General features: G+C 46.3%; 1 protein-coding gene across 2 annotated transcripts in view; it reads right to left on the reverse strand.

Moving 5' to 3' along the window:
* Tuft1 (tuftelin 1) overlaps window positions 1-12,715 on the reverse strand; it is a 57,552-nt gene that overhangs the window by 6,706 nt on the left and 38,131 nt on the right. For both annotated transcript variants that reach the window (XM_012515017.2, XM_004632354.2), the window contains 4 exons: window positions 10,626-10,691; window positions 6,027-6,140; window positions 2,603-2,731; window positions 1,800-1,894 (listed from right to left, as the gene is read on the reverse strand). In XM_012515017.2, the coding sequence (XP_012370471.1) occupies window positions 1,800-1,894; window positions 2,603-2,731; window positions 6,027-6,140; window positions 10,626-10,691 (404 nt within the window). The remainder of the gene's footprint in view (window positions 1-1,799; window positions 1,895-2,602; window positions 2,732-6,026; window positions 6,141-10,625; window positions 10,692-12,715) is intronic.

Genomic DNA, 12,715 nt, shown 5'->3' on the forward strand with positions numbered 1-12,715 from the left:
TTTTTTGTATTTTAGGGAAGGGTCTACAGGGTGTTCAGGGTCTCACTACTAGATTGAACTCTTAGTGATCCACCTGTTTACAGTCTCCCAAAAGCTGGGATTACAGGCGCGTGCCACCACACCCAGTCTCAATTGCAGTCTCATCAAGCCTGGAGGCGAGGCCAGCATGGCAGGCCTCAGGGATCAGGCTCCTTCACCTGCTTGCTGGGGCTTTAATCTGCAACAAATGCATCTCTCTCTCTCTCTCTCTCTCTCTCTCTCTCTCTCTCTCTCTCTTTTGCTGAACTGGGGATTGAACTCAAATCCTTGTGCTTGCCAGGGAAGCACTTATTCTACTGAGCCATTTCCCCAGCCACAAATGCATCCTGAAGAAGGTGGGCAGGTACTAGGGTCAGATGAGGAATATTTTTTGTTTTTTTTTTTCATTTATGTAATTGGTACAGGGTTCACTGTGCAGCTCAGACTCATAATTATACTCCTGTTTTCAGCCTCCCCAGTAGTGGGATTACAGGCGTGTGCCACCAAGCCCAGACTCAAGTCACCAGCTCAGCACACCCCAGGGGGTGGGGCTGGCACAGCATGCAGGACCAGGGATTGAACTCTGGTCCCTGCACTTGCCAAAGCAGGCACTTAGTCTGCTAAACCATCTTACCAGCCCTATGCAGTTTAAAGTAATTCTGATACAAAGTCAAACTAGAAAAAAGGCTAAAATAAAATCCCTGCTTTTTCCATGCCAGGAAAGCCAAATCTAGGTTACCCTAAAGCAGTGAAAATATCCCTCAAAGACAGGATTTCTGATTGTGTCTATTAATTTTAGAATTTCTTTCTTTCTTTTTTGTATTTTAGGGAAGGGTCTACAGGGTGTTTAGTATCTCACTACTAGATCAGACTCAGAGTGATCCCCCTGTTTACCGCCTCCCAAGAGCTGGGATTATAGGCCTGCGCCACCATGCCTGGTCTCAATTGCCATCTCAGCGCTCCCTAGGGGCAGAGCTGGCACAGCAGGCCCGGGGATGGAACCCCCAGTCCCTGCGCCTGGTTGCAGGTGCTTTAATCCGCTGAACTATTTATTTGGCCGGCCGTAATTTTAGAATTTCTTAGAAGATCCTTCAGGTAGTTTACTGAACCCAAATATGCCTAGCTTATAAAATGCTGACAATAAAATTAATTTATTATTTGAGATCTTGTTTATTAACTACCAACCACATAAAGAATTTCCAAATTCCCGAAGACCTACAAGACAAGTTTTTACTCTGTAGGTTTCACTGGTCAAGAGCCCCTTGGTTCAGAGGGAATTTGTAAACCCCTAACCTTGGCACCTTGGTGTAGAAAGTGATCCTCTAAGTGCTACTGCAGGGAGGGGTTCTCAGTTTCTATCTGAATTGGAACAGGAAGTCCTCGTGAAGTGGCTTGCTGTCTTTCATCAGTACTACTGGAAAGGAAGTTCTGTGACCCTCAAGGAGCTTGCAGTGGGTTCTGCTTTAAGGGAAGGAGCCATGGGTGACACACCCAGTGGATCAGCACGTGCTTTACTAGCTTTTCCTTGACCTTGGCTCTAAAACCATAAAACCTTTCTTAGGGTTACGGCACATGGAAAGAACGAGCTCCCTGTGGACAGACGGCAACCTTCCAAACAGTATCTCCTTGGGTGGGGACCCAGCCTGAGCAAGCACGGTGTGAGTCACAGCTGGAAGATCCAATGTCAGCACCCACTTTCTCCCCAGGCCTGGTCGCTGTGGGAGCTGCAGGCTGCACAGCCCGCCCTGGGCCCCAACTTCAGCATGAACAAAGGCCCTTACTTTTCTTGCTCTGCTTGGCAGTCAGCATTCTTGCTCCGGAGTTCCTCCAGGGCCATCTCCCCTTCTCTGACTTTCGACAGTAAGGCCTGATGCTCCTGGGTGGACAAAGGAAAGGACATCTAGTGTGAGTGGACAGCAAGAGCTTCTGTGTGAGGGCTGAGATGGGCACTAGGGCTGGAGCTCGGCCTCTACCTGGCCTGGGACAGCTGCCAAAGAGCGGCAGGCCAAGCTGGTTTGATGGGGTGCCCTCCCCTGTCAGGGATAGCCCTTCCCACCCTCAGCACACAGAAACTTCCCAGCCTCACCCAGCTGCCCGGAGGGAGAGCCTGGCCTGCGATTATGCAAGCCCACCTGCCAGCTCGGCAGCCAGTCCCAGAGAAACCAGGCAGAGTGGCTTGTAAGGAGCAGTCTTCAAGAGCCCAGCAAGGCATTTGAGTAAGAACTAAAGAGGAGATGGGGAGCTAGGGAGCAACCGAAGCTGGACAGTGGAATGAACTTCCCATTCCTTAAAGCCTAAAGGGTATTCAAAAGGATGTGCCAGTGCCAGCCATGATGTTATGCACCTGTGATCTCGGCACTCAGAAGGCTGAGGCGGGAGGATCACCATGAGTTCAAGGCCAGCGTGGGTTACAAAGTGAGACCCTGTCTTAAAAAAAAAAAATCAAAACAGAAAAACAAAAGAAGAATGTGCCAAAGCTGTGAAATGTGTTTTTTTGAAAAATGAGACCCTCAATACTTCTATCAGTCCTCATTCTCCTCCAGACCCCAAGCCTAGGCGCTGAACCAGGGGACTCCAAACTTACCATCTCCATGCCTAGCAGGCGCCTCTGCAGCTCTCCAATTTCTGCCTCTTTCTGCTCCGCTCTGTCCTCCTCTCTCTGAAGGGCCACATTACTCTGTTCTGCTTCTCGCTGGTAACGGCTGAGCGTGACCTGTGCCACGGGATGGGCATGTTTTCAATGGAAGGGTTTTAGCAAACATGGGTTAAAAAACCTAGAAAAGAATCCAGGACTCTGGGGCAGCTCTGGAGTGACGTTGGGGGAAGGAGGCAACTCTGACAAGCACCCGTCAGCCCCGTTAGGAGCTCCCGAGAGGACACAGGCAGCCAGGGTCACCTAGTGCATGAAGTCCACCCAGCTCCACATAAAAGTGACACCTGGACTCTATAAGCACCTCTCTGCAGCTGGCCAGCTTCCTCAGCATCCCTAGGAAGCTTCCAGTGTAACCCAGACCTGACCAACACTGTAACTTTCTTACTAACTCAAAAGCCAATAACCCCAGAGGAGGCTGCCTCCATGTCCCCCACTTTCCCAGTCTTCTTCACCTTCATATTGAACAACATTTCAGAGCTTAAGTATAAAGGAAACACAACATCTGGGAGGATATTAAGCACTAGGAAGAATTTTTCCCTTATCAGGTAGGAGAAACCAATTTGGAAAAGAGAGAAGCAGAACTTTATGTTTTGTTTTGTTTTTTGTGGTACTGGGAATTGAACTCAGGGCCTTGTACATTGCTAGGCAGATGCTCTACCACTGGGCTAATCCCGAGCACAGAGGCAGAACGTTAGCACATTAGAATGACAGAGTGACGTTTCCTCCCACCTGTGTCTCACCAAGTCCTACTTTGCTCCAAGTCACTCTTCAGGGCCTGGGAAGGGGTTCACAGAGGACACAGCCCTTCCCTCTATGGCTCTTGCCAGATGTCGCCTAGGCTCTTGTGTGTACACCTGAGCAGATGAAGGTTCCTGATGGCATTTCCAGTTCCCACAGGGCTGTGCGTACAGCAACTGTTCACTATGGTCGGGAATGAAACTGATGTTTCAATCCTCTCCTTTTCGCAAAGTTTAACTGAGCTGTTCATGACAAGGAATGATGGCGCCAACACTACAATGCAGTTGCCTCAGCACCCACTCCACCACTTCCCAAGTACCTGCACTGACTCCAAATTTATTTGGCAAGAGTCCAGGTACCTCTGGAAAGCCTGGGAAAGCAGCAGCCCATGTGTCTGGCTCCTCCTAGCACTGGGACAAGGAAGGAGAGAACAGAGCAGCACACATGGTGGCTGAAGAGACGCATCAGCACGGCAGCCCATCCAGAGCAAATTCACCCCAAATCCCTCCTGACAGCAGCAAGCAGCCAGCAGAGTAAGAAACCCAAGCTTAAGACAGGTCATCTTCACAGCTATCGATGATCTTCCTTTCCTCCCTCCAGGTTCAGAAAAGTGCACCAGAAAGCCCAGCTCACTAGGGGAGGAAAACCTGCAGTTTCACTCGGGAAACCCGCTCCCACATTAACTGGGCATAATGGCACACAGCAATCATCTCAGCACTCCAGGAGGCTGAAGCAGGAAGATCCACAGAGTTTGAGACTACCCCCTCCCCAGGTTAAACAGTGAATTTAAGGCCAGCCTGGAACATCCAGTTTTTGAAAAAACAAAACAAAAAAAAAGTAATAATAACCTCTATTAGCCTGAAATAGGCCAACTCCATGGGGCAGAAACTTAAAAGCAAAGCCTCTCATCTCAGTACAAAAAACTGCGATCATGCTGATGGGCCCAGTGCACACTGTTCACAGAGCCATGGTTCAAACCTCAAAGCCCCGATCAGAGAATCACAAAGCTATAAATAAGAAAAGAATAAAATACAGATTCCCTTTCCCTCTCTGTAGCTCTTGTCCACAAACCAACCTCTTAGTTCTAAGAAAGGGAGCCAACCCACCCCAACAGTGGGAACAGCCATGGGGCACCTTCTACTGCAGGTGGGTGCTACTCACTACAGGGTTAAAGCCAAGTGCACATCTGTAATTCCAGCTACTTGGGAGGCTGAGACAGGAGGATGAAAAGTTCAAGGCCAGCCTGGGCAACTTAGTGAGGTCCTGTCTCAAAATAAGAATAAAAAAGGCTGGGGAGGTGGCTCAGTGACAAAGCGAGCATGAGGCCCTGAGTTCAAGTCCAGCACTGGCAGAGAGAGAGGGAGAGACAGGTACCCTTCGAAACTGTGGCTGACTGGCTGTAAGTACCAGGATACTTCAGCTTCACAGCCACAGACACCGTCCTCTCTCCTGTGCTCCCAGCATGGGCAGACAGGGTACAATCCTACCATAACATATTTATGACATGAAAATGCTTTATTTGGGGATGGTAGCAGATGGTTGATCTCACACAGAGGAGTAAGATAACTATTCAGTGTATCTTGTTTGTTTGTTTTTTTAATTTTATTTATTTGTGTGTGTGTGTGTGTGTGTGTGTGTGTGTGTGGCCAGCTCAGCCCACCAGGGGGTGGGGCTGGCTGGCATGTGGTGCTGGGGGATTGAACCGCGGTCCCTGCGCTTTGCTAAGCTTGTTCTAAGTAGGTGCTTTAGACCACTGAGCCATCTCACCAGCCCAGTGTATCTTGTTTTACAGTCAAAGAATTTTCTAGGAAGTATGGAAGACTCATAGACTCTTGATGGAAGGGGACTTTTATTCTCTATTTGTAGACTTCTGTATTTTTATTAATCTTCTATAATTTAATTTTTTTATTATTACTTTTTTATATGGTACTGGAAATTGAACTCAGGACTTTGTGCTTACATACACTGTGTCACTGAGCTATATCCCAGTATTAGATTTTTTTAAAAAATGAACTATATCAGAAAAGCAAAAACTGTAAGAATAATTAAGATATTTGCTCAAGATCACAAAGCCCTCTGATTCCACAGACACTGTTCTATGACAAGGCAGATCTACCCACTCCCTCAGTTCACATCTAGGAAACACCCACCTTATGCCAGGCATCCTGCCAGACACTTGGGACACAATGGTACACACAACAGCAATGGTCTTAGCCTGCAAAGAGCCTTGGAGCCTGGTAATTCTCATCACATCATGGACAAAAATGACTTGTGTGTGGGGCTCAGAGCCACGCATGCTGGGCAAATGCACCACCACTGAGCCACCCCTGAGCCCAAAAATGACTTCCAAATTACCTGCCCTCTAAGACCAGTACTATTCGTCTACTTCAGCAGAGCAGAGAGTCAAGACTTGGCCTTTGAACTACGAGGCAGACTTGGAAGGTGAACACTCTAAATGTCCAGAAAGAAAAGCTGACAGGAAGTGCACCAGGCCTCAAAGTGTTGCCTTCCCAGTGGGTGGGCCTCAGCCAGAGAAGCATGAAGTCCATGCTGAGAAGTGACTGGCACCTGTACCCAGTAGCGCATCCCTGGATTCTCCCCAAATCCCAGATCTCACCTCGAAAGCCGCACGGTCTGACTGGTGCTGCCGCTCTGCCTCCTGCAGTTTGGCATGCAGTTTCTGCACAGTTTTTCTTAAACTCTCAACGTCATCATGTATGAAGGTCTCTACCTATAACCAGAACAGAAGGGGAAGGTGACGCTGCCATGTTTATCACTTGGTAAGGGAAGGGCCCCTCCCTGCCACATGCTGGTTTGGACCATCTGCGGTCAGGCCTCCCCAGAGAATTAACATCATACAAGACAGGGTTAGCTTTAAGCAGTTTTCTCATAAAAACATTCTCCTTTGATACCCTGAAGAACTTGGAAAGCCTTAAATCATCCAGTTTTTTAAAAAAAGACACGTGTTATTTTTAAACACATTTGTCAAGGGGCTGATTTCTTTTTTGTTTTGTTTTTTTGTTTTATGTATTTGGTACAGGGTCTCACTAAATAGCTTGGACTCGTAGTGATCCTTCTGTTCTCAGCCTCCCCAGCACTAGGACAACAGGTGTGTGCCACCACGCCTGGTCTCGGTGCAGGGGATTGAACCCTGGTCCCTGTGCTTGCTTAAGAAGGAGCTTAGTCCGCTGAGCTATCTCACTGGCCCTAATGGGCTGATTTCTTAACAGGTATATGCATGCTGACTTTATGCATATGTTTTCCCTCCATCAAACTAGAGCTGTGTCAGGGCAGGAATCATGCTCTCCTTTGGGCTAGACATTCTCATCAAAGACAGTAGCTGAAAGACCCATCTTTTACCATTCTCAGCACCTGAAACAGAGGTCAGCACATACAAGGTTACTGACGGGTACGTTTGGGACAAAAGCACCTAAGAAGAGCAGGAATCTGACTGGATACCACAAAAAGATGTTCAATGAGGTCACTGCTCAGTGTCTGGCCCAGATACACCCAACCTCGGGTCAGGGCTGCACTGACATGCAGAGAGCCTCGCCCCCACCTCTGCGGGAAGAGGCTCCAGTTCTCAGCTTCCTCGCTGCCTGACAGTCACTCCCTGTCTCGCACAGGGGAAGCAGCAACACCTGCACCCCAGAGCACGGCACCGCCAAAGACAGAACCAGCTTCCTAGTCACCGCGTGACTATCAGATTCTCTGAGCCTTCATTTCATTACTTGCCTTACAGGCTGCCTCAAAAGTAGATATGACAGCTAGGCATGGTGGCACATGCCTGGAATCCCAGCACTGGAGAGGCTGAGACAGGATGACCGCTGCAAGTTCAAGACCAGCATGGGCTACAAAGTGGGTTCAAGCCCAGCCTGAACTGCATAGCAAAACCCTTTCTCAAGAAAAGAAAAAAAAAATAAGGTACAAAAGATGGTATCTGGTAGGGCTTTAACAAGAAAGACATTGAACAGATATTACCAAGATTCTAAATTGTTGCCAACAACATACTTGCCAAGTATGATAATTCAGGGGAATGGAAAAATCCAAACTTCAAGTCTAAAGTCTGTGGTTAGAATCATAACATTTAAAATCTAGACACCAATTAAGTTACCTTGTTGATTCTCCTATATTCTTGCCCAAGTGGCTAGGCAGGTGAAAATGCTTAAGAGGCCCCTAGAACTTATCTATGATATACTGATTTCAAATAGTGTTCTCATAAGACTATTTAACAACATGGAAAATTTCCATGAAGCTAACTCATCATATGATACAATATGAAGCAAAAACGTGAGTCAGGGGGCCGGGGAGATGGCTCAGTGGAATAAGCACTTCCCTGGCAAGCGCAAGGGCCTGAGTTCAATCCCTGGTTCCACAACAAAAAAAAACAAAAGAAAAAAAAATGTGAGTCAGAGGACTTTACATACATGAAGGAGAAACAGCAATCTAGATTTTAATACAGTAACATAAATGGAGCCTAGAATCGTGGTGCTGGGTAAAAAAGAAAAATAAAACAGAAAAAGAATATAGCAAAGTCCATCATATAAATTGAAAACATTTATAACCATATTTGAAGTTAAAAAAAAAAATACAACTGCTGAGAGGTCTGCATGGAATGCAGGGTGCAATGAGCCATGACTCCAGGGTGGTTATGACTCAGCTCCACGCATGAGGGCCAAACATCTACCCAAAAAACACCCTCTGGCCTGGGTGTGGATCTCAGCCGTGCAGCCTGTATTTAACACGTTCAGTTACCAACACAATAAATACATTAGTTAAATTAAATTCAAACAAACAAAAAACTAATATAAAGAAATGTTACATACGAGGGCTGGCCAAATAGCCCAGTGAATTAAAGCACCCGCAAGCAGGCACAGGGGCTGGGGGTTCAATCCCTGGGCCTGCCGTGCCAGCCGCTCCCCAGGGTGCACTGAGACAGCGATTGAGACTAGGCGTGGTGGCACAAGCCTATAATCCCAGCTCTTGGGAGGCTGTAAACAGGCGGATCACTACGAGTTTGATCTAGTAGGGCCTACCTTGTAGGCCCTTCCCTAAAAATACAAATAAATAAATAAATAAATAAAAAAGAAAAAGAAGAAATGTTACATATGGTACTAATACTGTAAGTATGCATCTGCAAAGCAGAGAAAGACAATTTCACCGAACTCTGGCTTTCCCTCTAGAGAGACTAAAATTAGTATTTCTTCTTCTTTTGTCTGTTTTTCTGAAGTCCCCTAAAATTTTACAATAAGCATTTCTTGTATAATTACAAAAACCATAACAAGCATCACTGGCTAGAAAATAGACATGGGGGCTGGGATGCACCCTAGTGTAGTGTGCTTGCCTAGCGTGTGCGAAGGCTTGGTTTTAATCCCCGGCAATGCAAAAATGAAAACAAAGCTGTCAAAAAAGTATAGCCAGGAAAGGATATACCATGCATATATTAAAAACAAACCAAAACAAAATGGAGATAGCTCAATGGTCTAAGTGCCTGCCTGGCAGTGCAAGGACCTCTCTCAGGTACCACATGCTGTCCCCCTGCTGAGCTGACCACCAGAATCCGGGCGTGGTGGCACACACCTGTAATCCCAGCACTGGGGAGGCTGAGACAGAAAGATCACTACCAGTTTCAGCTATGTAGCGAGACCCTGCATTAAAGAAAGAAAGAAAGAAAGAAAGAAAGAAAGAAAGAAAGAAAGAAAGACAGACAGACAAAAAAACTCAAAACAAAACAACTGATGTATCCAGGTGCAGTGGGTCATGCCTATAAAATCTGAGGCCAGCCTGAGCAACTTAGCAAGCCCTATCTTGAAATGAAAAATAAAAAGTGGTGTGATATAGCTCAGTGATAGAGCACCCTTGAATTTGATCATCAGTACCACCCACACATGAAAGTGTGATACACATATGTGTATGAACAAAATCTACAGGCATAAGAGAAATGCTATAGTGTACTCTTTAGTTGAAAAACATAAAAGCAAGCAAGGAATGATGCATTTATCAGGGCCCTGTATTTGTGAAAAGCACATAAGTTTATGCATATATATGGTATGTTTTGTTTAGTATACATGTATTTATATATGATGCGTATCAGCACATAGAGAAATAGAATATTGGTTTTAGATTCTGGGTAAACATTAGAAACACCTGAAGAGCTTCTTTTTGTTTTTCTAGAATTGGGGCTTGAACTCCCGGCCTCTACACTAAGCTATATCCTTAGCCCCATTTTTACAGTGGATTTTTTTTGGTACCAGGTATTGAACTCAGGACCTTGTACTTGCCAGGCAGGCACTTATTCTACTGAGCTATCTCCCCAGTGCCCTTAGCCTCCCTTTTAAAAAATTTAATATTTTAAAAAATCTTTTTAGGGGAGCCAGGGAGATGGCTCAGTAGAATAAGTACTTCCCTGGCAAGCGCAAAGGCCCGAGTTCAATCCCTGGTTCCGAAAAAAAAAAAAAAAATCTTTTTAAGGCTGGGGAGATAGCTCAGTTGTTTAAGTGCCTGCCTGGCAAATGCAAGATTCCAAATTCAATCCCTGGTTCCACAAAAATAAATAAAATAGTTATAAAGAGATTTTTTAAAAAATAGCAATCTTTTTATTTATGTATGTATTTGGTACAGTCTTGGACTCATAGTGATCCTCCTGTCTCAGCCTCTCCAGTGCTGCGATTACAGAGGTGCACCACCACAACTAGTTTCAGTGGCCAACTTGACGGCACTGCATGTGGTGCCAGGGATCAAACCCAGGTCCTGCGCTTGCCAGGCAGGTACTTAGACCTCTGATCATTAGCCCTTTTTAATTTTGTGACAGGATCTCACTAAGTCACTAGCCCACGCTGGGTTTGAATTTGTGGCTCTCCTGTTTCAGCCTCTAGGAGTGCTGGGGATGCTAGCACGTGTCACCATGCCCCACTCTGAAGAGCATTCACAAGTTTTGATGGCCAGGTCATATCACCCAACAGCGATGATCTCTGGGGTGGAGACTCAGCATCATCTCTTTACAGCCCCCAAGGTCACTGCAATGGGCAGCTGAGGCTAAGGCAGAGCTCTAGAAGGACCTACCTACTTCAAAGAGGAGTTTCCACTTCTTATTTCCCCATTGTTTGAATTTTTACACCACGTTTTACTCTTGTACTAAGAGTGAGCAGGAGAAGCAATAAAGAAAGGGACTGGGGAGCAGTAAGCAGCAGGCTTCGGTGTGTCCAAAGGTACCTACCTCAGCTGGCCTGCTGTACAGACTCATAGGCCCCTCACTAAAGCCATTGGGCTTTTCGAGCACCACCTATTGAGACAGGAAAACAATTAACCAACCAACCAAGCAAACAACATCAGAGCATTATATTCCTAAGAACTTCTACACTTAGAGGGAATGAGAGGAAGAAGAAACACGGGAAGGAAGTACGAAGGACAGAAGATTAGAGGCAGAAGGGAGAAAGAGAGGAAAGGATGGAGGGAAGGGATGTAAAAAGGGACACAAGGGAGGGAAGAAGGAAGAGGGAAAGGAAAGAAGGGAAGAAAAGGAGAGGGGGAAAAAAAGGGAGAAATTTCCAGTGCTCCATGGGAAGGGAAAACCAGAAGGGGCAGGAAGTCAGCCCTGAAAGGTGATTCTCTAGCCTTGTGGGGAGAGAGAAACCTCAGGCCAAAACTTCCAGCAGACTGGAAAATATGAGGCCCACTCCTCCTAGGGATACAAGCAGCTGCTTGCTAGTGTTTCTCTTGCCCATGAGGATCCTGACAAGGCCTGACAAAGCATAAATCAAGAGGGGAAGCAGCTTCTGCTATAATTATTTCCAACTGTGAGTCTGATCAGTCACCCTGACTGTTGCTTGGTGCAAACAAGGGGCTGGGCTGGTCTCCAGAGCTCCTCCCCACAGCCAGAGGGGAGAAGGAACACTGTAAGCCCTGGCCCCAGCCAGAGCAAAAAGTGTCAGGGAAAGAAAGGCCACCAGGAAGCCCAGGACATTCCCACCAAAGAGTGGCACACCGCTAGGCTACAGCTCCCCGCTGGGCACTGAATGGGGTCGGGCTGCTGGAGGAGGCCCAGCCTGTCCACAACAAAATGCAAAGGAAACAGACATGGCTCAGAGTATCCAAAGGATGGCAGCGAATGCCCAAGAACCAGCTCTACTCTCCTGAGGACATTCTAATCCTTGAATTCTGGAAAAACTAAAAGGCAGGACTGTAGATTATCCAAGATTTACCCAATCTGTTACTTTTCACATTTGCCAATGCCTTCTGTATCCCATACCCTGGGCCAGGCATAGGGATATAGGAGGAAGTCGTGAACCTCTAGCTCACCGATTTACTCAACTCAGAGTAAAGACAGCTATATACACAATGAACAGCTGGTGAGGTCTATGGCTTCAGTTTACATGAGTAGGTATTACCTAAATTTAGCAAAATCAGCTTACGAGAAGTTTGGTTGTATGGGTGGTTTTCTGCTTTCTGTGACTGTCTTACTGACCACCGATCACAAAATCCTTACAGATAAAAGGTTTTGTTGGGCATGGTGGCACATGCCTACATTCCCAGCACTTGGGATGCTGAGGCAGGAGGAATGCTGCGAGTTTGGAGCCAGCCTGGGCTACACAGTAGGCCAGCCTAGAATACATAGTGAGTCCCTGTCTTAAAAAAAATAAAAAAGTGTTGCCAATAACATATGACTTTATGAATTTGATCACTGGTACCAAAAAAGAGAGCTTTGCATTTAAGAGAGAGCTGGAGGAGAGGGGAAAAAGTCCTATTAAGCTGAGAGCAGCTTTTCGTCTGCAGCGCTCTTCAAGTGTGGTTTGAGGAGCTTTGTTTCAATGGTTGTAGCTTCCACCTTCGGGACCACGTTTTGTGAATGATTATCGCAGACAGGGAGTACAGCATGGATAGGGGAGAACGGAGTCACCTCTGGGCTTTGGACAGAGTTTGCTGATGGCATAAACCAGCCTCTGAATGGAGCAAGATGAATTGTGGGCATGGGAAAGGTTTGATCCTGTGGCTGCAACTCATTAGTAACCTGATCTTTGGTTTAGGCCTGTAACAGAAGTTTCTCGCCTGTGGAGTGGGGAGTACAAAAACGTGACATCAGCCATGTGTTCCTGAGCCAGTCAATAGATGTTTTTTTGTTTTATTTTGCTACCAAGAGTTGAACTGGGGACCCTGCACTTGCTTGCCAGGCAGGCGCTTCTAACTTTCTAACAGCTTTCCTACCTGGGAAAAGAAAATAAAATTCTTGAAATTAAAAAAATAAATAAATAAATAAAAAGCTGAGAGCAATTGTGGTAAGGTCCATTCATCTTTTTTTTTTTTTTTAAA

Source organism: Octodon degus, unplaced genomic scaffold (genome assembly GCF_000260255.1).
Source record: "Octodon degus isolate 3935 unplaced genomic scaffold, OctDeg1.0 scaffold00048, whole genome shotgun sequence".
NCBI classification, from domain to species: Eukaryota; Metazoa; Chordata; class Mammalia; order Rodentia; family Octodontidae; genus Octodon; species Octodon degus.